The sequence below is a fragment of the Doryrhamphus excisus genome, linkage group LG13 (assembly GCF_037039965.1).
Source record: "Doryrhamphus excisus strain RoL-2023G ecotype Guam linkage group LG13, RoL_Dexc_Guam_v1.1, whole genome shotgun sequence".
In the NCBI taxonomy this organism is placed as follows: Eukaryota; Metazoa; Chordata; class Actinopteri; order Syngnathiformes; family Syngnathidae; genus Doryrhamphus; species Doryrhamphus excisus.
In genome coordinates, this window is record NC_136369.1 from 10,518,198 (window position 1) to 10,545,442 (window position 27,245).

The 27,245-nt window shown below is 43.1% G+C and overlaps 1 protein-coding gene across 9 annotated transcripts in view; it reads right to left on the minus strand.

Moving 5' to 3' along the window:
* The window catches only part of zfhx3b (zinc finger homeobox 3b), a 331,153-nt gene that overhangs the window by 49,773 nt on the left and 254,135 nt on the right, over positions 1-27,245 (minus strand). For all 9 annotated transcript variants that reach the window (XM_078795720.1, XM_078795721.1, XM_078795719.1 and 6 more), the window contains one exon: positions 6,701-6,932. In XM_078795720.1, the coding sequence (XP_078651846.1) occupies positions 6,701-6,932 (232 nt within the window). The remainder of the gene's footprint in view (positions 1-6,700; positions 6,933-27,245) is intronic.

A 27,245-nucleotide genomic window follows, 5' to 3' on the forward strand; every position in this document is an offset into this window, starting at 1 on the left:
TGCCTATGGCCAAATTGAGAGACCCAATTTTGACTGCATGCACGACTGTTCACTCAATACCCAAGCGATGTTAGCACTCCAAAGCAAAACAAGTTTAGTCCACAAAATAACGATGGTTGCCTTTTTTAGACTCACTCCGTCCATCATTACAAGTAGTAAGTACGCGACAGACATGGCTGCTTCTATAATTCAAACCATCACCACCATCACATCTTGGTCACCTAACCTCCTCCCTCTTCCACTATCCCTGTCTGTACCACTGACTTCCATCCTGCACTCCTGAGTGACAGCCCCTATGGGGGTTGCGGTCAGTCTGTGTGAGTGGCGTGTGGGCCAGCAGGACTCCTTGCATTACCTCCTTCCCCTCCTGATCCTACAGTCCAGCAGCTCTCAACATTGCCCACCACCACCTCTGGGCCTGAAAATAGAACTCATTAACACGTAAGAAGAAATGAGACGACTCCTGATGGACTGTCTATCTTTTGGATCGGCTTTCAATGAGAATGTCTGGTAATGACGAGGCAGGGAAACCAATATTATAATGTGCTGCCAGGCTCCTCTGAAAATGGGCTCGATGACAGGCGAGTCCCCCGCAACCTCACAATTTGACACCATGCTCATACTGTTGCTGTTGGTATGCCAGTGTAAGGGGTTTACTAGTATGCAGCATAAATGGTGTAAAACTACAACAATACACATGCTGAAGTTTAATTCTATGTCAGGACAAGTACAATTCCACATAAAAGCCTGTATATAGTAGCTGGATTAGTAGGAATATGTGCAAGTTACCTCACAAACTCATTGATACACTTGTGCACGGCCTAATTGGCATCTTTTCAGGCGCTAATGAAACATAACTTTTAAACTAAGGCAACCACCAGTGTGGATGAACAACCGCGGTTTTATGATAATATTTTTTTCTTTCTCATTAAAAGAGGAGTCATCCACATTTCAAGCAGCCAATACAACACAAGGATATTTTATTCAGTGCCTTTATGGTTACTTTCTGGTTAATTTGCTATTACAGAATATGATTCAGCCCAAAGCAGTTGGTATTAGGAAGAGAAGACTTGTATTAGGTGGCACAGAAGGGTCATGCAAACACTGACAGATAAGTATTTAAAGCCATCATTTTAGCTTTTTAATAAACATCTGGTCTTTGTAATATTTTCAAAATGAAAAGTAAAAAAGGTATTTATGAATTTCCTGGCACGTTCCATGGACAGCAAACAATTTCCTAGGCTGCCTAGATGCCCTTCGGACAAGGATTAAAGGCAGGCGGCTGACGGAGGTCTGACTGAGCTGCAGGCCCCTCTGGGGCCCCGACTCATCCCGGCCCGCACAGTCTCCATCCTTATATCCACTCTGCATCACCAGGGCAATTCCCCGCCTTTATTAAAAGCACATTGCACCGCTGTCTGACGATACAACTTACATTCAGATTGGCCATAATGTGGCAAGGAGAAGGGGTCTGGTGCTTAGGGCCCTACAATATCCTGTTTCTGAAAAGGTTTGCTTTGCACTTTAACAGGCATGAATTAAGGAGGACATTCCAGAAATGGCTACCGTCTGTTTCACTCTCATCTCTGGGGGGAAAAAGGTTAGCTATGAACCCTTGCACGCCATCAGAGTGTGGCTTGGCTGCACTCTCTGAAATTTCCCTTTGTGGGACTCATAAAGGCATATCTTATCTTATCTGACATTACCTGGCTGATGCAGCTGTAGGTATCTACTGGACAGCTGGACAATAGTACAGTACAGGGTAGGCTGGCATGTTGTGTGAGGGAACGACACAAAAGGATGCATAGACAATAATTTGTTAACACAGCCTGCGTGTTGCTCCTGAAAGCATGTGGCCAGCTCGTGACTTCCCTGCATTTGCTTGATTAGTGCATTTATTCCACGTCACTGCCTGTTTTGTAGCTTTTTGAATGTCTCAAGAATTATGCATAAGACAAAGGGCGGAGAGAAGAGAAATGCGCCTGTTGTCGGGACAGTCCTCTCTATTAGGTGTGTGACCCTGGAAGTGCACCCCTTTTAGTGAAACAAGTAATGGATCTCATTTTGGATACCACTATTATGCAGTCATTTGTATGCATCCTTTCGTCTCATTTTCATTTAATAATGCACATGGCTCCACTACCCGGTTTCTCAAGCTGGTCATTAAAAGTAACACTGATCTAAACAGGAGGTTTAGGCTCCACTTACAGGCTGTGCTGCTGTGCTGCATGAAACAACTGCAGGGTCACAGTCTTATCAGCCCTCTCCAAGCCAGTCTTTGCCCTTGAAGACCCCAGGCCTCTGTGTCTGCACACTTTGCTAACAATGACTTTTGGCTTTCCAGGCAGCCCAGCTCCACCCATCTCCCTCCACGGCCTCCTCGGCGCACAGAGGCAGGGATTTCCTCCTGCGCTGAGAGCCAAGCCGTCACAGCCCAGAGATCAAGAGCCTGCCATCTGTGACTGTGGCGGATTTACAGCAGAAGCTAATCCACTGTCAGCCACGTTTGTTCTCCGGCTACGCTTCCTCAACACACACACACACATGAAGACACACACATACTGTATCTGTATCACCACTATAAATATATTATGCTTCATTAAATGTTTTAACAGCAAAATATATATTTCACTAGTACATCCATCAGTGCATTATTTAATGGAAATGTTGTTCTAAGCTTGAAAAGTTGATTAAAACGTTAAAAAAAAAAAAAAGGAACCTCATTGTGTCAATGAGTTGTATGCTCTGGTGAACTTAACAGACCAGGGTCATGGTATACGTCACACTATGTCTCCCCCACACGACTTCCCTTTCTTTACAAAATGGCAACACATTTTAATACATGCATAAATACTCAATGGACACTTCATTAGGCATACCCACACAATTTAGAGCAATGTGTACTGCTGCAAACTGCAACCACGCTAATAAATATATTGTAAAATGAATATATATATATATATATATATATATATATATATATATATATATATATATATATATATATATATATAGTATAATGAATACTCTGACAGTGTTTAGTAAAAGTTGAGTGCTAACATATTAGTAGAGCAGCTCTGGTATTGTACCTCTTTGGATTGTGCAGGTGTGCCGTATGTTGTGTCTAGTGAGAGTTTAAACATACCTCGACAAGGAAACATTGTCACTGCAAGGGTTTCATGTTTCTCAGCATTTCCTTTGTGCATTGCTTACCATCTAAATGTCATATGTGTATAAATCAGTATTTGCACAACTCAAGAAAGGAGGCCCCTTGTATCCCGGGTGTGCCTAATTAAATGGACGCTAAGTGTATTTCTGTTAATGGTCTATTCTGCTGTAGCGTGTTGCGCTGGTTGCAGTCAAAACTGGCTTTTTGTCAAGCATCTCTGCACAAAGGGCAGCTGTGTGGCTTGGGCTCCCACTGAGGCCTGCTTTGTTTCGCCCCTAGATAAAGGGTTAAAGAAGACAAATGGAGGCGGGGCCACCCAGCCACTTGCCTCAGCAGCACATTGTCAGTATGAGTAAGAGTTAAAACAATGTAGGCTTTTATTCTTGTGTAAGTTTAATTGGAAAGAAGCTCATTTCTGCTGTATTTGCTCTCCTCAGACATCCAGCTCGGGGGGGATATGTGGCACCAAATCCCACGAGTCTGTATTTCCTGCACCCTCATTGGGAGCATTAATATGCAAAGTGAATGGATATAAAACACACACAAGGTCTGCACACGGGCTCATCTCATTCATTCCATTACTCATGGAAGTGTCATAGCAAGGTATCAGCTGACTATGTAAAGAAATGATTCTTAGTTCTACTCAGCCACACTATTGTGTAGTGTGTCTTTAATGTTTTTTGGGGAGGGGGAAGCAAGCAGCGACTCGTCATGGAATCACAAAACAGCAGCAGGCCAGGGAATTACCGTCGAGGTGACCCACAAATCCAGGGGCAACTTTGTTTTAACAAGCCAGGCAATGTTTCACCACTTTAGCAACTATGCTTCAACCACAAAAGAGAGCCATGTGTCGCAGGAGTACTAATGGAGAGGAAATTAAATATTACACTAAGAGGGAATAAAAGGTTTGGCCCTGTGATGAAACTTGCCTAGGTGGAATGAAAATTTACAGGAACATACCTGTACAATTTGCTGCAGTCGTTTTTGCTTTTGCAACTATTGCCACATTAATCCTGAGCAAACAGAACACAAATGTAGTTTTGCTGCTTTTTTTTTGGTTTACTTTGTGGTCACAAAAGTCAGTTTATTCAGACTACTAATAAGCGTGGAGCCAGAGACATGAGTTTTTCATCAGAAGTACAGACCACTGCAGAGGTTATTTACTGGAGGAGGCCTTACTTTGGGTGGGTTGTACCATCAGAACACAATTAAAAACACTCAAAACCGACAAGGCACACTAAAATCACTTTGGCTTGCAAGGCAAATGGCCCAGTGGGAAGGTCATGTACAATACAGCCGTTGTAGCTACTTGACTATTTTATACCAACTTTAATGGCTGCATTGCAGCATTCAAAGCATTTCTGAGATGTTTTCCATCAGCTACCCATGTGTGGATAGTCATCACTATGTTGGGGACAAAAATAGTATGGAACCCACCAATTACAGTAATCCCTCGGCTATTTGCTCAATCCGTTGCTATTAGAAATCTGGTACTTTGGAAGTACTGCTTGTTGTCGTCCCTCAGTTAATGTATTCTAATCTTGAATCAAGTGAACTTCCCAAACGTACAATTTATTATTAACAAATTTAATATTTTCATACTATAAAACCTGTTTATGACCATCTGAATACTGTTTGTAACATTATTAGAACCCTCTGGAGATGAACTAACACCCCTATAGTCACCTACCACTCATATGACCCACTGAAGTAGACATAAAACTGAAAATAAGCAATGTAAGACACAAGACTGTTATTTAAATGTGTTCCAGTGCCGTGTGTTCTGGTGCTAGGGGAGCTCAGTGTGCGGCAGACAGGAAGTGACGTCTGGTGTTCAGTGTTGACTTTTAGTTTGACGTGGGTCAAAGACAAATGCTTAGAGTCAGGATTTTTATTAGGAATTATTGTGTCTGTTGTAGCTAGGAGACCCGAGTTCAATTCCACCCTCGGCCATGTTCGCATGTTCTCCCCGTGCATGTGTGGGTTTTCTCCAGGTACTCCGGTTTCCTCCCACATTCCAAAAACATGCTAGGTTAATTGGCGACTCCAAATTGTCCATAGGTATGAATGTGAGTGTGAATGGTTGTTTGTCTATATGTGCCCTGTGATTGGCTGGCGACCAGTCCAGGGTGTACCCCGCCTCTTGGCCTCTAGGCATCAAGTCTGGTGATTGTGTGTCTCACCGAACGTTACGGTAACATTACTGGCACCTATTGACTAGTGTAGAATACTTCAGAGCCCTATTAAAAGGGAATTGAATCCCTCACAGAGGTTAAAAAATGGGCATCAATCACATCAAACATTGAATAATAAGAAAGGAAAGATAAGATATGCATATCCGTTAAGAAAAAAAATAATCATGTAAGTGCAAACTGCGCCTCCACCCCATCGTAACAAGAGAGAGAAAGTAAATTCCCAACCCTTTTAACCCAAATAGCCTTTCCTCCTGCCTTTGCATGTTGGCTTGTCCACTGTACTGTAGTCATTAACATATTTGGAGTGCAGTGAGCAGAAAGCTTAATTGTCCCTAATTGCTCCGCTAAATATGTTCTCTAATGATTTGCTTCAGATCTGTGGCTGCCTTTTGCGCAATTTCCCGGCCGCTGGCTTCATTATCCCTGCCTCCATGGAACAAAGCGTCTTCACAGGCTGGCATTTTTTTCCTCTCCATAACAGAGACAGTGAGTATGTGTGCGAGGGACATAATGGTTCCCTCTTGCCGGGACCCACAATAGGACCCCTTTGTGGGGGCACCCAAGTTAAAGTGATTAGAAAACCAAATCTCGGCTAAGAAAGTGTGTTAATTGACCACAGCTTGCTCATCCTAATCAGTCCATAATAAACGAGCAGTCAGGGCACTTTGTTTTAGTCTTGCAAAATGTGTTGTGTCTACTGTACTGATGGTCTTCTTGTTGCAGCCATCCTTCCATCCTTCACTAAATATGCTTAAGACAGTGTCTTAAATAGATGCTAACAACAGCTCTACAGTTGGAATTTCCATGGACCTCTTCACTTCAAGTGTTAGATTATTGAGATAAAGGAAAGTAGGAGAACATCTGAGTTTAATATCTGGAGACTCAATTGGATATAAAGTATAAAAGAGGACAAAAGTGTTGGGATATTTCTTGTTGTCAATGAAAAACTCCATTGGTTTAACTTCCTTAGTTCCTGAATATTTCTGAACATTTTAGACAAACCTAAACAGTTTGGAGAAGTTATTTTGCTGCTCCAGTGTCAAACAAAGACACATTTTGATGAGTTTGTTGTAAAGGAACTTGACAACCCTGAAATCAACTCCATCTTTGGGATGAACTTCAACAGGCATTGAGAGAGAGAGCAGGTCCTCTCTCAGGTCCTACAGCAATGACTTTTGACAACACAGATGCACAACACCTCCCACAGAGACACGAAAGCATCTTGTCGAAAGTCTTCCCATGAGCTGTTATATCGACAAGTCTACATTTTCAGTTAACCCAAAACTTTTGTCCATCGAGTGTATGTAAGAAGATGCTATATGAGAAGAATTCTGACCTGTATCTGACGAGGGGCATTTGCGGATAGTGAAGATGGAGCTGAGGTCTTCGTCGTCCTCCGGCAGGCCCTTCTGTAAGCGCTGCAGCTTCCTGAGGCTTTCGCTGCGCTGGTGCTTCATGGAACGCACATGCTGGATCAGGTTGAGCTTGGCCTTGGTGGAGTAGTTGCACAGCACGCAGTGGTAGTAGCAGGCATCACCCTCCACTGCGTTTTCGTGCTGCTGCAGGTGCTGTGGGAGGGAATGGAGAAAGAGCAAGAGAGAGATAAAGCACGAGGCAAGGAGGAGGACAGAGAGCGAAAGCGGTTCTTGAGGATGGCACTTTTGCTCACAGAGTTGCCAAATGAACAAATCAATTCCCAATCACAGTCCTGTTGTTTAACATCCAGACCTCTTCCACTTCAGGACAACTGTTTGGACTGCGCACTTTGTCTGCATTGAGTGTCTGTATCAGTGCGCTAACAGGACAGGAGAGGCCTTGGGAGGGGCACACAAATCTCACCGGGGGATAGGAATGGCATCAACCACTCTTCTGAGGCTGTGAGGCTCGACAGTGGAGCAGACGGAAAGGAGCATTGATTCCCTTCACTCAACACAAGCCTCCCGCCTCTGAAAAGGAAACTCCAAACATCTGCCTGTTTCACGCATGGGATACTAAATATTGATCAAGGCGAGTTAAATCCCAGCTTTATCATAGAGTGAGGCACGCTGGCCCGGAAAGGCAGGAGGGTGACCGGAACATTCCGCAACAGGACAACGACCATCAGAGGACAGTAAATCAGTCTCTGTATTGACCTGTCAACCCTTGTCACTTCCTCCGTGGGTTAACAGCGGGCCCCATGCATGCTTTTAACCGGCGGTGTCAAACTTTGTCCTCAAATGACGCCATACCTCCACAAAGTCTTGTCACATCACAGCACCAAGTCTAATTACCTCCCGCATGGCTCAATCAATGATGCAAGTCTGCGCCTCGCGTGAGCAAGATGCTTATTGACCATTATCTTAAAGTATCACAGTGACTGCTTCGTCTCATCCCGTGTGTACGGCCACTTGTTTCACATGTGTCATGTGACACCCCCAACATCTCACTCTGGAACCCAGCTGGGGGATTTGATGTGGCTGCAATCAATGTCAATCAGCACACCGTTTCCTGTTAATTCTCCAATAATTTTCACTTCCGTTTATTCAGGGTTGTTTTAACACGCACACCTGCAAAATAGCTATATGAAAAATACATCTTCATTTTCAAAGATAATAATGCTGACTTCAGATTAACCATTTTTCACTTGTGGATTTATATATTTAGCCAAAATAGGGGGGCATAATTATAGACATTATGATGCAATTCTAAACTACAACCACAACAATAAACCTAGTGTGATAACGTGTTATCTTTGTTCATTCATTCATTATTCTATACTGCTTATCCTCATGAGGGTCGCGGGGGGGTATGCTGGAGCCTATCCCACCTGTCTTTGGGCGAGAGGCGGGGTACACACTGGACTGGTCGCCAGCCAATCACAGAGCACATATAGACAAACAACCATTCACACTCACATTCATACCTATGGACAATTTAGAGTCTCCAATTAACCTAGCATGTTTTTGGAATGTGGGAGGAAACCGGAGTACCCAGAGAAAACCCACGCATGCACGGGGAGAACATGCAAACTCCACACAGAGGAAGTGAGGAGGTGGAATCAAACTCGGGTCTCCTAGCTGTGTGGCCTGCACACTAACCACTAGTCCACCGTGTAGACAGTTATTCTTGGAACCCCTTAAACGCTGCATGTGTACCTGACTGTGCATGTACAACCCAGTAACTTGACCAAGGCATTAAACAAACATGTTGTCTCATTAATTCTGCGAAGTCTCAGCCTCCGTAAGAAAACACATCACTCTACCATCCTAATAGGCTAGAAGAGAAGAAGATACTGATCATCACGTCCCGCCACACAATAGCAATTGAATCATTCCATTCAAATCAAATGCTTACAAACTGAAAAGGTGGAAAAAAAAAAACATATTAATAAAGTTAAACCTCCCTGAGAAGCTTGTGTCGCAATCCCCTACTATTTGTTTCGTTCTGGTAATATTCTAAAATTGCTGCAGGGATTTCCAGACTATTGTATTCCGTTCTCTTTTGTTTCATATTTGTCTGTTTAACACCTAAAATATGTATTAACGCACCGCTTCCAGGAAAAAGGAAAGCTCTTTTTGTCAACCGCCTTTTTTTTTTTTAGCCCCACAGTGCAGTGTAATAGACTTATTAGGTGATTGTAAAAGTGTCTCTGTCTCTGCGTGCCCTCTTTTCTCTCCTCATTCTAAGTTATCCATGATGTCATAAAGAGGTGTTGCTGGATATTATGAGGAACTCCCTGTCCTCCCCCTGCTGCTTTACCTTCATCCACAAATATTGCATTGGAAGTGAGGTAGACAAACCTGAAAGACAGATTTGGTTATAGATAACACCAAATCCATCATATGAACTGCTTTTAGGTCAAACAGATGTCTTATATTAAAACAAATTTTTGCTGCAAATGACTCACAGCTCCAAAAATCTACATAGAGTCAAGTTGAAAAAAAATGACAGCACCTGACTAGAACTTCAAAGCCAGTCTCAGGAGGTAGAGGGAAAAAAATCCTGGGAGTTTTATAGTTTCCCATAAAAAAGCCCAGGGTTTATATAGGAGTAAACCTGAGACTGCCTGCTCCAGCATCAGCCATAATTCACCCAGAGTCTGACTGGTCAGGACCATGGCCTTAGCAGAGCTAAATGTGGCCTGCTCCAGCGCCTGTAGCTCTGTCTACGACATCAAACACTTATACCTGCAAAGCGGCACTTGCAGCACCTCTGCTCCGGCCATGACCCCGGCTAGCCGGGGGCAGGTTGGAGTCAGGGAAGATGATCAACGAGATGGGCCTTGCAACCTGGTCTTATTTTAGTATCCACCAAGGCAAAATGACAGAAGTGGAAGAAAAGATCAAACTCCCCAAAAATGATTTGCCTTTGGAAAATGTGCAAATATAGTTTGGACACAGTAAACCAAATCCCCTGACACCAACCCCTACCCCCAGGTCTCATTCACATGTGCGCACTCACATAATGCACAAGACAGACAGAGCCTGTGTCTGTTTCCTATGAATCTGCAATGAAGCCCCTAGTTGATAAATCACCTCCAACTGGAGTGCAGGAATTTGCCAGCTTAATGAAAAAGTCATGTTAGGCTGGAAGGAGTTGTTCTGCGTGGCTCTGCGCTTTCTAATCGCTGTGTGAAGGCCCCGACAGAGGGCGTGCTGTGGAGCACTGCTGCTTGCTAGGTCAGTGGCATGGATTCAGTAAGGGTTTGCCTGTCTCAAATGTGCTAATTCATTCAATTTGTTTTATTATTAGTATGAGTATTTAGTATTAGTATTTAATATAAGTGTGGCATCATTATTTTTGCTAACTGGACAACATAATACATAGAAATGTCATAGTATGTCATAGCATGCGCTCCAGCTTGCAGAAATGGGGATTTGCATGAGCTGGAAGGTGCTTGTCACTGCCGTCCCTCCATATAGAAGTCTCAATTTTCTGAGCAGCAAGTCAAGCAAGATACATTTTGCTCTGCTGAATGAATTAATGAATTTGCCTGCCAAGATGGAGAATTATATACCCAAAGTCACAAAAAAGCGATCAGACTTTTCCTGAAGATGGTTGCATGTATTTTATATACAAATAAAAAAGTATGTTTAAAATCAAAAGTGGGTTAGATCAACATGCTAGAATATTTCCTCATTTCTCGTTTTTATGAACTGCTCTAGTTTATACTCGAGTGGCTGTTCTAGGTTGAAAAAGGCTATGATGGTTTGTCAAAGTTCCCTTGCAATAGAGCGCCTTCCATCTTTCTGTGGAGGCTGAGGCTGAGTTTATCCATGCTTTTTACAGGTAAAGAGGTAGTGGGGCGGTGTGGGCACCACCCCATCCTCTCTCTAACATCTCCACAGTGCACCTTGCCCTTTGAGTGGGCACCACATGCCTGTATCAGTTTCACCACCCACCTGGAGTACCGCATAGATCTGCATTTCTATCCACTTAAACATGCAAGTAAAAGTGCACCTTTAACACAAAACAGTGCGGTTGCTGAGCGAGTTCGACTCACACAAGATGGAGGTGGGTATTACTGGAAGGGTGGATGGGAGACGCAGAGACGGTAATTCCAGAGAATGGCTCCCGATGGAGCTTTATAATACAGCATGCGCACACAACAAACACACATAAAAGTATAGACAAAATGAGCATCAATATATACACATTCACACGCACATACTGACTTGTGCGCGTGTACAAAACCACATGCCATTAAGTTCATACTCTAATTTCTACCATTAAATTTGGCAGTGCTGTTAATACAAAATTAATGCATTAAAACAGATGACTATCTGTGAGCTAAATAGCTATCAATTGTAGGGGAGCTGCCAAATGTCCTCTACTGGAGAGCCAGACAGGCTCTGCTTTGCTATTTCTATGCAATTCTCCCCCGACCTCTCTCCATTGAATGGCAGCTGGACACAAACACAGGTTAAAGAACTGACACATGCAGTAAAGCAACAACATTTCTTCATTCTCATTCTGCCTAGTGATGGTAGCGGTTTACACGTGGATAAATGTTTTCACAGATAAAATCTGCCTGTTGGGCTTTAAAAATGCTGTGGTTTAAGACTCTTGGAATGCAAAAGTCTATAGATTATATGTGAGTTTCCTGCTCCATCCGAAAAAAAAAAACATTATTTGTAAAAATATGACTGCATTGCACCCAGCTATTGCATTTGTATACTCAATGTGACTCGCTTCCCACAGGTCTGCACTCCGGGATTCCCCTGGAATGAAAGCAGGTTATTTAGCGAAGCAAAGCAGAGCTTGGCCTGGGAGCCCGGGTCTGCCAGCAGCACGAACAACAGCTCTCAACCACAGATGCCCTACTGGGTGCCAAGTATGGTGGCTGCTTTGAATTAGGCCCAGCAAGCTGCAACATGCCTCAAAGACGGCTTATGGCGGTAAAAAGAGCGTGTACTCCAGTGCTGGAAGGGCTCCGTAAAGCCTAATGTATCTCCTTCCCACTTGTGTCCTTTCTCTTCTGTATCATGGTCTATTTTTCATAAAAGTGTTTCCTCTCCTTCGTTATACATCATGACTAATGAATAAAACAAGCTCCATATTTATCTTTGGGAAGTGGGAGAGAAACAAAAAGACCACTGGACAGTGAGGTAAAAATGGATGCCTTTACTACAGAGTGATAAAACAAAGTATAGGAGGGCAGGGGGGGTGTAAAGACACAGCATCTACCCGTGCCCCACACCCACCACTCTTACTTACTTTAAAATTAAATAAAGCAATAATTATTGAATTCTGTTTGAATGAGTAAGATGCTACAAAGTAAACAATGGGAACATAATTGCGGAAGGAAGGCAATCAATGCAGGCAGTCATTTGGGTCATGCTGATTGTTTAAATTGTTGTGTGTGTGTATATTTGTGTAGAGGTTGCATATCTAAGGTGAATTAAGACAAGTGTATATGTGCTGTGACAAGTAGCTGAGTAATACACTCGTCCATATTCACACACAAAACAAGACTTGGGTAATCCCTCTTTCAATAATGACCATGGGTTCTAAACAATGGCTCTCAATCACATGATCAATGTGTCCACATAATTCATGTGCAAGTCAGTGTCTTTGAGAGAGGCCAGGAGGGGGATAAGCATGCACGCCGTGTTGAGATCGATGCCCCTGTGTGGTGATAACGAGCCTAAGCCTATGCCCACAGGAGCCCCTCGCCGCCATCCAGGGTCTCGCTCATTAGGAACATTTGGATAAGCATGGCCATACATACATAATGTGCACTTGTAATCGGATCCAGATAAACACATTTCCCCACTTCTTAATGAGCTGGGCCTTGCTTTTGTAACACTCCCGCACCGACACCACAACAGACAGGAAATGATGTCAATCCCCATATAAAGTGAAAAGAGAAAGCGAATTATCAGCAAGCTCTTGGCCTTCTCTGAAGGTAGCTAATTAACAGCTTAACCTCCTGATGCTTTATGAAATCCATGCTGGGAGGAGCCTGACAAAATTGTAGTACAATGAGTCAGCCTGCAGGGGGCAAGGGCAAGGTGGAGACAGCGGGGGCACCCAAATAACAATTGTAGACAACAAACTGTTGGAAAAGTAACATCTGGAAGGTGAATGGGATAAATTAGGACCTGCTTGAAACAACGTCACAACTTTCTTCCATTATAGTAGAATTAGTGGAATAATTACCGATAAATAATACTGACACAGAGAGGGGCTTTCCTAAAAACAAAATACATTGTGGGCATTGTGAGCAAGACACTTCATTGAAAACCTACTCACACTATGATTGCTGAAATTATGAATCTTCACAACAAGATGACCGCACCCATAAGCCATTAATATTATTACACTTGACACCACACCCTTTCTTCTGGCTATGAAGTTGGGCCAGCAAACTCAATTTCAATATGAATGACATTTAGTGCAGCTCGCGGGACACCAGTGCGGCGCTTCCTGTTTTTGAGAATGTTTGTAATGATAATGACCGAGATCATGCTTGCCTGTAGGCACATAAAGCTGTGAGTCAAACGTAGTAGTTAAGTCCATCTGTGAATTGTATGTGATTTAAATGCAATGCGTCAAGAACTAAACACATCTCTTCAGACCAGCTAATGAAGGTGTGTTTAGCTCTGCTAACGGTGTCTTTTGTTTGATGTGTCTGTTACATTTAAATGAAAAATATACAGTGCAAATTGAGGAGATGGTGAGTTTGGGAATGAAGGGGTGTTGGATTAAATCACAGGAAAAAAACAAACAAAAAAAAAAAACACTTGAAATGACTAATGCATACAATAGGAATTAAATGCAGAGCAGCAACATGACCCAAACACAATTAGTCAAGGAGAACAAACATCTCATGGACATGAATGCAGATTCACTGCTACAAGTTGCTGGGCCAGTCAGCAAATATAAATGAAAAGTATTTGTTGAGGATGGAGGTGAGCAAGTACGGCATGTACACTTCCGATATTTGACTGGTTAGCATGACCCGAAAAGCCCCCCGGGGGAAACAAGGAGCCATGATTACAAATTGGCCCATGTTCTTTGCTTTGTAGCCAGCTTGTATTCATTGAGCTCCTGTTCCATGTTTTTGCCAACACAACAGTAGAAAGGAGACACAGAATACCGCCTCCTCGGGCTCATATTATCTTGCTTTCACCCTTCGTGTCCTTGGTTTGGTAGTGTAAATATTTCATTAAGACTTAATTGGTTGTTGCTTCAGGTTACGCAATAAGGTTGTGTAACGCTGTATGTTTTCTAACTATCCTGTATCTCATTTTATGTAAAATTTATAGCAAAATGTTAAGAAGAGACGGAGTGCAAGTTGGATACACACAATCTTATTAAAAACAGTGATTATGCGCTCAGATAGTGTCAATATTGAACTCTCGTCTCATGCAGCTATCTTTATTAGAAGCATTGCCATGACAAAAGCAACACGGCCTTTGAGAGGTGCCTCTTCTTAAAATGACAATTAATGAGTGGGGTTGAGTGGAGGTGAAAGCACAGAGTGGGTCTATATGTGGGCTTATTTGCATGGAGTATGAAGTGCTGGGTGAGAGTAAAAACGGCAGCTGAGGGTTCTTCACACAATTCGTACACCAAACACCCACCAGCTCCACCGGTCAGCACTTCTCTACTGGGAAAACACAAAGCTGCAACTTAGATGAGTGGAGACCTCACAGTGCACTTGGTTGCTAAAGTCTATAAATTGAAAAGAAAAAGTGGGAATACATTTCTGAATGTTTTTCCTGTTACGAAAACCAATTCTACAAACAGCAAAACAAAATCACCGTTGATTGTGTTTAAAGTACAAATGCATGACCTTCGACCAGCACAATGTATCCAACTAGACATCCTCCAGTTGTTTATGATGCTGTACATTTTGGCAGATGATGTGGTCTTGCTGGCTTAATCGGGCCGTTAGCTTCACCTCTCACTGAATTGGTCCGCAGCCGACTGTGAAGCAGATGGAAACACGTCCAAGTTCAAGCCCAGGGTGTAGTCCCATCTCTAGGTTGGGTATGAAATCCTGCTCCTAGTCGAGCAGTTTAAGTACCTTGCGGTCTTGTTGACAAGTCAGAGAAGGATAAAATGTGAGATAGACAAGCGGATTGGTGCTCAGTCTGCAGTGATTTGGACGCTGCATGAGTCTACTAAGTCTAAGTCTAAGGTAAAGCTCTCAATTTACCGATCAATCTACATTCCTAACCTGACCTATGGCTATGAGCTTCGGGCAGTGATGAGGGTACAAGCAGACGGAATGAGTATTAGCGATAAGGTGAGAAGCACTGTCATCTGGGAGAAACTCAGCTGCCCCTCCGCATTGAGAGGAGCCAGATGAGGTGACTCCGGCATGTGGTCAGGATCCGTCCCAGATGCCTCTCTGGAGAGGTGTTCGGGGCATATCCGACCAATAGGAGGCCTCAGGGAAATTCAGGCCACATTGGGGAAAGTATGTCTCTCAACTGGCCTCAGGATCCGCCAGGAGGAGATGAATGAAGTAGCCGAGGAGAGGGAAGTCTTGGGTTCCCTTCTTAGGCTGCTGCATGACCCCGACCTCGTATAAGCAGAAGATGATAACATGGACAACCTTTTGAATGGCATGACAGAATTTATGAGGAAAAATCTTACAACTTCACCAAAAGTGAGGAATGATGACCCGTGTATAGAGCTGCTCTTCACTGAAGCATGGGGGGATGATGAAAAGTCCAAAGAGAAAGGCATGAGCAGGAACTCAAGCGCAAAACCTTTTGCTGTGGTGCAACAGTGCTAACCACTGGACCACTTTGCTGCCCAATACAGAAATCATTTACATGATTTTCCGTTAAATATTCACCTTTTGACCTCCACAGGGAGGACGTATACTTGTGTTGACAAATGGTGCCCTGAGAAGTCTCACCAGTCTTTCCCATGGGCATCACCTCTGTCACTAATACATATGGGCTTGCGTGGCAAAACGCATCAACAGGGGGAATCTATTGAGTCTGCTTATTAGCTAAAGAAAAAAAAAACAGTATAATTTCACTTTCCATATGAAAGAAACAAAAGTGCTCATTGACCAGGGCGATCAATAAGAGATCAATAAACTAAATCCTCATCATTCCCACTGCAGTGTAATTGCTGCTGAGATGTAGTTGTCATCACCAAAAATCAAACAGAGACCGGACTAATTGGAAGAGGCCGTTTTCTTTCGATCACACTTGCAAAACGCACCGCAGACCTGGAAAGACTTGTGATGGCTAGTCAGCGGAGTTTCCCAAAATAACTGCCATCATGGACATTCATGATTCCAACTACTTCATTTCCCACTTTACGTGAAGAAGATCACAAGAATCCACAACTTGGGATTTGAATTCAACATTTTGTAGCAATGTCCTTATTAGCCAATTCGCTGCTGACCTCAGAGTTAAGCACAGCTCAGGAAAAATATGTTATTTTCCACTACAGTGGATGAGCGCTGCAAAGTGATTTTTAGAGAGCTGGAAAAGCAAAAAAAAAAAAAAAAAAAGTGGCGTTGCTGATATAACATCTAATATATATTTCACAGGCTGGCATCACACACTGGCGAACAGCACATAACTGCTTGGAAACCCACCTTAAACTGTGGTTCAAAGACTACCACTTTGCCCCTTCCTTGTTATTGATCACATAGAGCTCTTGTTGGGTAATTGTGCAGTAAATCAAGCACGCTGAACACTAATCTCAACCCCGGGAGGAAAGTGTTAAAGGTAAAACCTGCTGAAAAGTGCATAATTATGGCGCAGTGTTGAGCCAGGAGAGAGCAGATGCTCCTCCCTCTCACATTTCTCACTCACTGTCTGCGCAACCAGAGGCAGAAAGGAGAGCACTTGGCAAGAGGAGCAATGGGAAGAGTATACAGTTTCTAACCACCTTGCACTCCCTCACTTACTTTTCCAGTCCCTCTCAGTGCATTCCCAACCAAAGCGCCGGGGGCGCCATGCTTGTAAAGAAACCACAGCCTTTTTAAGGGCTTCTTGTATTTACAAAGGGAGGCATGTTGAAATCAAAGGCATTACCACATGACACAGCACATTAAACAGTTGGCAGATTGAGAATTTATAGGCTGAAAAGATAGTGAAGGGGGTAAACAGGAGTAACAACACTGTGGAGCAATATGTAAACTTACCTAAAAAAGAGAGTAAGAACGTAGTGGAGCAGCTCTCTGCCTTGCTTTCCCTCCGACCATAAGGCTCAGGCTGTACTCCAGGTGGAGACAGCTATCATTTTCCCATCAACTTCCTGTTTCGCTCATCTACCCACCCCCCTTCCTCGCTGCTCTCTCACTCGCAGCTGCACAACTTGATTTTGTGCGCCAGGATTGAGGAAATACAAAGCTCTGCCTTTCACCCATCTTCTGAAATAGCACACAAGCTGCAGTTAAGAGACTTTTTTTTCTCCCCCCCCCCTCTCTCTCTCCACTGTTATCCTCCTGCCCCCGTGTTGCTGCTCGCCCTAATCTCGCCTCAGTTTTTATTTCACCTTCATCAGCAGGGACCTAAAAATAAATGATGAATGGAATATGATATTTTAAAGTCTTATCTCTTATCTGTTCTTACAGGGGGAATAATAGGGTAGTTAATCCTGCAGATCCCACTCAAATTGATTAATCAGCACATGCGGACAATCAAATAAATGATTAATATTCCTCAGTCCTGTGGTTGGACAGTTACCCCCGAAACCGTCAGTAATAATTCAGTAACCCTTCACAGACCACAGGCTGCAGCTAGTCAGCCTCACTCAGCATCAGCTCTCTGATGTTGAGCAGGACTTTGAACTCTCCGCGCACAAAGTGAGACACAGCAGCGCGAAAACAATCTGCAGTCTACGCTCACCCCGCTCCTCCTACGATCACTGCCTGTCTGATCAGGCTCACATGCAATAAACAATACATATAGGCGGAGAACATGCTTAGCTTCCAGCCTGAAGCCTATAGATAAATGTCATCAGCTCAGAAAAGAACATGTTTCTAATTATTAAAATATTTGCATGCATCCAAACACATTCTGACAATTACAGACATGACAGGTGAGGGGGAAGAAAATATAAATATAAATATAAATATATAAACACCGCCTTATTGGAACATCTAGACTGGCCCGTGCAAGGTCTCTCACGCCTCAAGCAGGCCTCTCCACACAGACGGAGAACTCCCGGTCTGCTATGGGACAAAAGTGGGGGAGAAGCAAACCTCCCCTCTTTTCCCCATGACTTTGTCCCACAGTGATCAGTGAGCAGCCATCTTCATCTCTCTTAAAGCTGTTATTAATCAAGGAGAAATTCACAGGTGGATCTTGCTCCACCCACATTTTGCACCATGGCTGTGGCCGCCATTTATATAAACTTTGCTGCTTTTGCAACACTATAATATTTTGACATATGGTCAGGAGTTCTCCAGCAAACAAGCACAGGCTAAACACAGAGGGACTCACCCCCCCCTCCCTTCCTAATCCCCTGCCACCGCCATACAGGAGACTTGGCCTTTGTGTTACATCTGACCAGCTGGCTGCTACAATCAGTATGTGCAGCTGTCCACTGTGACAAATGCTAGCACACCACCATGGGGACACAGTGACTGTTCCTCAATTCACAGCTACTGTCACATTGCAGGAAATACACCTGAAAAAAGATGCTGAATAGATGCTGAAAGTTTGAATACAAAGTCGGGTTAAAGAAACTACACTGGACATGAACTCAAAGTAGCCAATGGGAAGCATTGTATATAGCATTGTCATTAATAGAGAGGGAAAAAAAAGTTTATATACACACACCGCCGCTCACTTTCATCTCTTGTTCAACTGTTTATGAATCAGCTACACAAATATTTATAAGATGAACAAGTAAAATGGACGGTCTGGGTTCTATCTCTCCAAACCTTTCTCCTCAATCCCTCCCTTGCTGCCTGTCGTCCATCTATGTGGACGAGGCCACCGCAGACGCTTCATCCATCATATCTGCTCTGAATATAGGCTCCTGGAAATACTGACTGAATCAGACCAATAGAGAGAGGAGCTAGTGAAAAGCTATAAGCAATATGCACACTGTCAGCTTCAATCAGATTATGTGTGGTAGTTGAAATCCCAAGTGCATTTAAATCAACTGTATGTACGTTTACACTACTTTGCACAAAGAAAAACAAAAAAAAACAAAGAGGAATTATTGCATGAATTCAATTATCCTTCATTGTACTTTATTTGGTAAAGTAAGAATGGAATCTCCAAAACGTCATTGATGTGTAATCCAGTGTTTAAGAATAATTTATTTAAATGTATTTTCTATGCCTCTGAGAAGCACCATCACCACAAGAACCAAAGCAGATGTCATCTAAACACACATTCAAACCTTACAGGCAACACAAAAGAGCTGTAGAAAGTTCTATTATCCGTTAGACCAATGACTTCGCTCTTGTTGCTCATGTAGCTTCCTCTTCCTCTACCCACAATAAACAAATGAAAAAAATCACCACAATTGCCCCCGGCAATGCGGAGGCACACATCATTTGGCCAACAATCACATTAGACAGAGTGCATGTAAACTGGGACTTCACATTGACGTGTGAAAAGTAAACCAAACTATTTTGGTCATCCGACTAACATATTTTCCAGAGTACTATTTTCAAGAATAAAAAAAAAAAATGGACATGTACAGGTCGCACGTGTCTATAAGCCGCAGGTGTTCACATCATATCATGGGATATTTAGATATTTAGATGTTGCATTGATTTTTTTATACTTCTGATTAAATGAATGCATGTAATGTTGCAAGTTAAACAGTAGCCTATGAGAAAAGTACTTGTTATTCGTAATACTCCTAATCTGAAAATCCTAACTCCGAAAATTATATTTGACCTGTTATTATATGTTAAAGATGAATTTGGGAACATTCATTTTTATGTTCCCCTGACTAATTTATCACTAGTTGATCACTAACAAAACTCAATAAATGAATACCACTATGTTCAATACATGTGGCCTCTGCTTCCCTTTTAGCTCACCTATTTGTTTCTGCCAACAGCACACACACACACACACACACACACACACACACACACACAATGGGACAGGCCCTGTGATTCTGATCCATGCTCTATAATTGCTCCCCTCAGCCCTGACCTCTGATCCAGATCACTCTGATACATAGCATCTCAGTTAAATTGGGAAGTGGGCAAATATTCTTCTAATGACCTTCACTACTACAAATGTGGATGAAAACAGAGAGGAAGAGTGAAAATCAATCTTTCTTTTTGTAACCCTTCACTGACTCTGTTGGGTTGACTCCCAAAACTGTGGTGGAAGTCTGAACTGGGTGGAGTGTGCGTTTTCATTCTGAACTTCACTGAGGCATCAATGAGGAGATACCAAAGCTACGTTATGTTTGCTGAGCTGCCATTAAAAAAAAAAAAAAAAAGACAGGCTTACTCTAACCTGTGCAGAATGTTGATCTTGGAATCTACACTCTAGATAATTAAAAAGAAAAGTAGGTCCAAGAAAGACTGAAACCAATTCTACCAGTTTGTTATCATGCATTGTGGATGTAGAGTAACAACAGCATATAGCAGATGTTAATGCAATGCCATGTGTGTGTGTGTGTGTGTGTGGGTGTGTTTGCGCGCTGTACAGTAAGGATGCATAAAATCTGTGTGTGTTATCTGTGGGCAGGGGTGGGTGGAGGCGGACAGGGGGCGATGGTGGTGAGCCGGCTTGTCGATCGATGCAGTGATTGGCAGTTAATGGCTTTTCCTGTTCTGCCTTGGTAACCCTGGCCTGATGGCTGTTGCGTCTGATCAGAGACGGCAGATGGTGTTTGATTTTCGTATATAAACCCCTGACTTTGTGGAGATGGCTTCATCATGTTTAATGATTTAAAAGTTAAGTTGAAAACGGGGCACAGTCCATTGCTGGATCGTTCATTTGAAAAGCATTAGGCACCCCCCCTTAGAGGCGATCTCTCTTTCATGTGGACATTCAGACATTGACATCGAAGTCACATGATGCATCATCAAACATCATCAGGCTACACCAGTGAGAGTCTCAATTTTTTTTATTAATTAAGATTCAATAGATTTATGAATGTTCCCCATACTTGACTATATATAGTTGAATCCATTGTTTCACTTAACTAAACATTGTTATTTGCACGGGCGGCACGGCAGTCCGGTGGATAGCGTGCAGACCTCACAGCTAGGAGACCAGGGTTCAATTCCACCCTCGGCCATCTCTGTGTGGAGTTTGCATGTTCTCCCTGTGCATGCATGGGTTTTCTCCGGGTACTCCGGTTTCCTCCCACATTCCAAAAACATGCTAGGTTAATTGGCCACTCCAAATTGTCCATAGGTATGAATGTGAGTGTGAATGGTTGTTTGTCTATATGTGCCCTGTGATTGGCTGGCGACCAGTCCAGGGTGTACCCCACCTCTCGCCCAAAGACAGCTGGGATAGGCTCCAGTACCCCCCGTGACCCTTGTGAGGAAAAAGCGGTAGAAAATGAATGAACGAATGAATGCTATTTGCACAACAGGGAAGGGCAATAAAGAAAAATACCCTGGAAAGGACAACAAAAAAAGAAAAAGAAATCCCTGATTCACTGATTTATCAAGCTCTTCCATCCGTCCATGCATTTTCTGTGCCGCATGTCCTCACTAGGGTCATGGGTATGCCGGAGCCTATCCCAGCTGTCTTCAGGTGAGAGGCGGGGTACACCCTGGACTGGTCACCAATCACAGGGCACATATAGACAAACAACCATTCACACTCACATCCATACCTATCGACAATTTAGAGGCTTCTCAAGCTCTTCACCAAATAAATAAAAAATAAAAAAATCTGTGGCCCATTCCCCACCGCTCCACAAAGACTCATGGAAATGGACAAAGTAGTTTCTTGTGCTATCCTTCTTAGAGGAAAACAAACATGATGATGGAATTAAAAAACTGCTTGACGGCAATAAAACAATTGCCTGGACAGCGAGTTTTCCCCATCAATCATTTGAATCATAAATTGGATTCCAGCACTCACCAGTTCCAACTTTGAACTGCTCCAAGAGTCTTCACTTTGACAGTAGCTGCACTGACAGGCCTTTATGCTTTAAATTATTTCAGTACGGCAAGACCAAGCTAACGAGCATAGATTAAGGAAATTCCTAATTAGTGACAGAGATATGCGATCTGAAGCGAGGATTTATGTTTCAATTATCCAGATGTTTTCATTGTGGGCCTTTGCTGACTTGATGTGTTGATATTACATTTAAAAAGGGTTTTTTGAGGGGTTAAAAGGAATGCAAGAAAAATATGTTTAAGATCTGTGGGAGAGTATGGAGTTCTTGTGCTTTTTGACATGTTTGTAAAAAGAACACATTTCTCTCACTTGCTTTCATCACGTTTGTTGAGCAGATTTTTCCACATAAAAGAGGCAGGGTGATGTGAAGGTGAGGAAGCAGAAGAGATGATATATGGGGAGGGCATCACACGAGTAGCATAGTAGTATTTTTTTTATTTTTTACTGTTTTGGGTATGCGTTTGCCATGGAGGAATGCGAAGGCCATAAAGTATCAGCGCCCTTGAGAAACTGAAGAGCATTCTTGTCCCCAACTGTTCTTGCTTTCATTTACTATCACTTTCTCCCACTCAACCCCCTTTTGTCTCTTATTCCGGCAGAAGGATTAAAGTAAAACACAGGTGTACTAGACGACACCCGTGGGAAAGATAACATTTGGGAACATTCCTGGTGCTCAAAAATAACTTTTTCCCCCCTGAAATTCTCCATCTGAGGAACTATAAAATTGCCTCAAATCGAAAACTATGCCTTTGTCCCCTTTGAGCCTCCACCCTACATTCCCCATCACTACTTCTTACATCACTACCTAATCATTTGAACAAGGGATTCTATTCTCTGCAGTTTTTTTTTCACATATTTTGTATTGAAAAATCAGAGACATGATGAGAAAACAAGATGCAAATGATATTTTCCAGAGGCTCCAATAAAAACCGCATGACACTCGGTGCTGCACCATTTAATTACTGAAGAATGAAATCTTTTCTTCTACATCTGGAGGAAACATCATCTGCATAACACTGATAGATTTATAGCTCCCAGTTCAAACCCTTGACTCCAGCATATGGCAATTAGGCAAAAACACGGATGGACAGTAACCGCCAACTGATGGCCGCTAAAGTTCTAGCAAAGACTCAATAAGTCACAGAGATGCAGTGCAGCACAACCAGTCCAAAATAGTCTGACTGAGGGGAACGTTTGCACATTTTGTTGTCTCTGTGACTCATAAACGACAACAAACAGCCGACAAGGGTTTTGTAGTCCAAATGTAATCAATGAACCACAAACTGAAGAGACCTAAGGGGGGATATGTTGGAACAAAGGAAATGAGAGGAAAAACACAGGCAAAATGTGCCCTCTTTGAAATCAATTCAGACCACTGCTCCACGCTGTCAGAAATAAGGCTACCGTAGGAGTCCAATTCACTGTGTCAAGGTACAATCTATACTAATGTGCCCCACAGGGCTACTTATTGGTGCCAAATTGGTGCCTTTCCACTGTCAAATATGGTGTAGGTATGTTGCCAAGCTGTAAAAGTCCAGGGTACAAAGACACTAGTACTTTTGAAGGTATCATTTCAGTGGGAAGTCATTGTCACATGTTTCTGTCATCTACTAGTCCTATTATTAGTTATTATAATCTATCTATTATTATTATTCCGTCTGTATTAAGGTTGATCATTGCACATTGTGTTATCGTTTTCCTATGTGTTTACCATTGGCAAAGAGTACTTCGGAATACAGGAATTCAACATGTGTATTGCAATTGATGTAAAACAGATGGGGGGTAGGATAAAATCAGCATTCTTATTCTTCCTACTCCTTTTTAGACATGTGGAACTGTGAATTGCATGTGATGTACTCCAGTGTAACTTGTACACATGTTCAAAATGACCTAAACCGTAGCCATCACCATAACCATTAAAGTTATTATATATATTTTTGGACAGTTAATCTCAGAAATTACCCAGATTGTGTCTTACAGGGGACCTATTATGCTCATTTTTAGACCTTTGTATTGAGTTGTGGACTCCAATAGAGCAGCTACGCACAATAACCAGCAAATAAAGCTTTGTAGATCTTCCAGAATCTGCACCCATTCCAGCTGTGTTTCTTTGGATTTCGTGCCAAAACAGTCTGTTTTAATTAATTCCACCCATGGCCCGCCTCTGGCCACGCCCACTCCATTGTGATTGGTCAGAGTTCCAAGTGCTCACGAGAACTCCTAGATAGCTGCCGAACCTGACTTTATAGTAGTTGATAAACTGTATGGAGTTGATAATAAACAGCGATTCATCTTTTAGAAACGTCTGCTTTTTACATATAGCCATATGTGTTGGATACAGAATCAAATCCGGAAGTAGAGACTGAAATTTCTCAAGAAAAGAGGACAGGCGTGGACAAGTGTGCACATCTGAAGGCGCTTCACAGTTGATGATGCTCAGGTCGTTTGCGTGTATGTTCAGACACAAAATTAGCCAGAAACCTTTGCCTTTGTTTTTACTGAAATAAACCTAAGACAAGGACGTTGGTAAAGTAGGTTTCATGTATTGTGTTGGCTGTCAAACTGCCAGTAATCACAGTGGTACATCTAGTAGGTTTTTTTGGACAGCAACGCAAGGCAAGGACATACATTACATATACAAATCAAGAGCAAGGGCCACATACCCATCATTAAGCATAATATATATGTCCCACAGCCCTACTCAGTAGGTTAAACCCAAACAGAACATAGGTCCCTCTGTGCGCCTCCTGGTCCATAAGACTACCTCCTGTCTCCTCATCAGCCTCCTCACCCTAACTTGCTTTCATGTAAAGCCCCACTGAACACAGACCTTGGCGCTGAGTAGTTTTGCAGCCGCGACCACTCGGAGGCCATTAATCTGGTGGCTAAGCCAGTGATGTATTGATGGCACAGAGCCGGTAAGCCTGCCTGCCTCACTCTCTCCATTCCTTCAGCTTAGAAACCGCACAGATTCACAACGTCCCCCTTATGGCAGTCATCAGAGTAGCGTTTACGTGCCATTTGACACTGTCAATCAGGTGTAGAGCCCATAGGTCACTAAATACAGCAACTAGTGCTGCATATGGGCCCTCCTTCCAGGACATGATACAAGCTTAATGAGATTACATGTAAAGAAAATAGTTTGATTTAGTTTATTCAAAGCAGCGGTGAAATGACCTGCTATAATATCAATGAAGATTTGTGCCTATTGAGTGGTTAGCAGGTGGGACACACAATCAGGAGATCGGGAAGACACGGGTTCGATTTTCTGCGGAGTTTGCATGTTCCTCATGTGCATGCCTGGGTTTTCTTCGGGTACTCTAGCGATTCTGTATTGTCCATAGGTATGAATGAGTGAGTGTGAATGGTTGTTTGTCTATATGTGCCCGGCGATTGGCTAGCGACCAGTCCAGGGTGTACCCCACCTCTCACCTGAAGCCAGCTGGGATAGGCTCCAGCATACCCCCGAAACCCCCAGTGAGGAAAATGGATGGATGTAAGGTAACTCAAGTTTGACAATCAATCCGAATTCGCAACTCAATCTGTATTTAGAAACATAATCTAAAGGGACATACTAGAAGTAAACTATTCACCTCTTTCTCTTTTGAAAACAAGTGGGTGAGACATTAACAACAGTTATGCAAAAAATAATTTGGACCTCCCAATCGGTGGTGATTTAAATAATGTCCCTAAGCTTTATATAAGATGTGTGCAGGTATGTCTGCTTCTATGTGCAATCAAAAGCTTAAGCATGTAAAAGGGGAGAATGGGCTGTCTCCCAGGATGTGCAGCAAGCGCTTTATTAGAGCGGTAGTACCAGTAAATCAGCGCTCAGCTCTTCCTGGAACTGCTGCAACCTTTCCCACTGAGCACTATTACTGAACAATCATAGGCAAGCCATGATAATTAGAGTATCTATCCTTCCCACCCTCCTGCCCCCACATCCCGTCTCTCAATCCTCCTCCTACACCTCCTCTTCATAGATGTCTGGAGGGTTAGGCCAAGCGCCGGCTGGACGTCACTTTGCCAAGTAGCTTCTCACATTACCTGGCATCCTTTTTGTCTTATTCCACATGGAACATACTGTGCATGATCAGAGCACACTTTCAAAGTTGTAACCCCTGGGAAAGGATTTAACTGCTCTGCAGACAATAGCAATGGCTAAAACATTCAATAGCACTGACGGTGACTCAAATCTGGAAACTCAAATGTTTTGTCTTAACTTCCACTTATTTGCAATATTCACTGCATAAATCAGTGGCGGCAGTTCTAATCACTGATGTAAAGATATCTGACCTGCAAGTCAGTGAAACATGCTGATGCCACGCAGCTACTAATCCCTTCATTTACTTGACCTCTCTTTTCCTCTTGTCTCTGTGGACTGGATATGTTTTTCATGCTGCAGTGTACACTAATTCTTGTGGATCGTACCATGACGTTCCAAAAGACATGTTTTTGTTAAAAGTTGCCGCTGAGTTGCATAAATGATGTGCGTGCATATAAAAGTTCATCTTATGTGTTCGCAAGTTTGACGTATAAGCGACAGACAGTGGATTTGACAGCTCATCGTGAGTGAGTTAAAAAAGTTTGCATATACTCAACAGGGCAAGACCAAGATTGGAGGCAGGGGTGTCAGGACTTTCATGATTAAAGATCCCCCATTTGATAGTGACGGCACTCTGCCTCTTTCAGGCCATGGCCAAGCAGCATCTGGAGTGGATTTTGTGCGAGCAGACACTGAGGAACATGATTACATTCAGCTAACTGCGCTCTAAACTGATTATGCAAGTGCCAAGCTAATGGACTACATTTGCAAGAAGAAAAATAACATCCAATCAATCTCAATTACCGCCGATTGCACCGGCCTGCGAGACAAGGAAGGTTGCCAGCTAACCCCCCCCCACCACCACCATCATCACCACCACCCGTGTTCCTCCCCTTTCTCCCCCGACTCTTGACTGGAAGCTTGGGCTTGTGGCGGGGCCTGGATTGGCCCCACCCATTGTGTCTGGCCAGAGCAGCCAGAGCCTAAGAGCTGGATTAGTTCCACTCATCTCACCTCCAAACTAACACATAGTTTGCCCTGAGGCGCCTTGCTAGAACACATGGAAGTGTAAAATGACACTAGTGGCTGGCTTTGTTAAGAAGCGATGTACAGTTTACACAAACTCATTTCCTTTTAGATACCATGTGAAAACCTTTGGTCCACATGGAAAAGGAAAACGTCATGCTCACAGCACAAGCGTGCACCGGCAGAGCCTACAGTGCTTAGAATGTGTGTCTGTCATCAGAGAGCAGAGCACACAGCGGAAGAAGTCATCACCCCCTCAATGTGTGGTGGTTTGCGTGGTC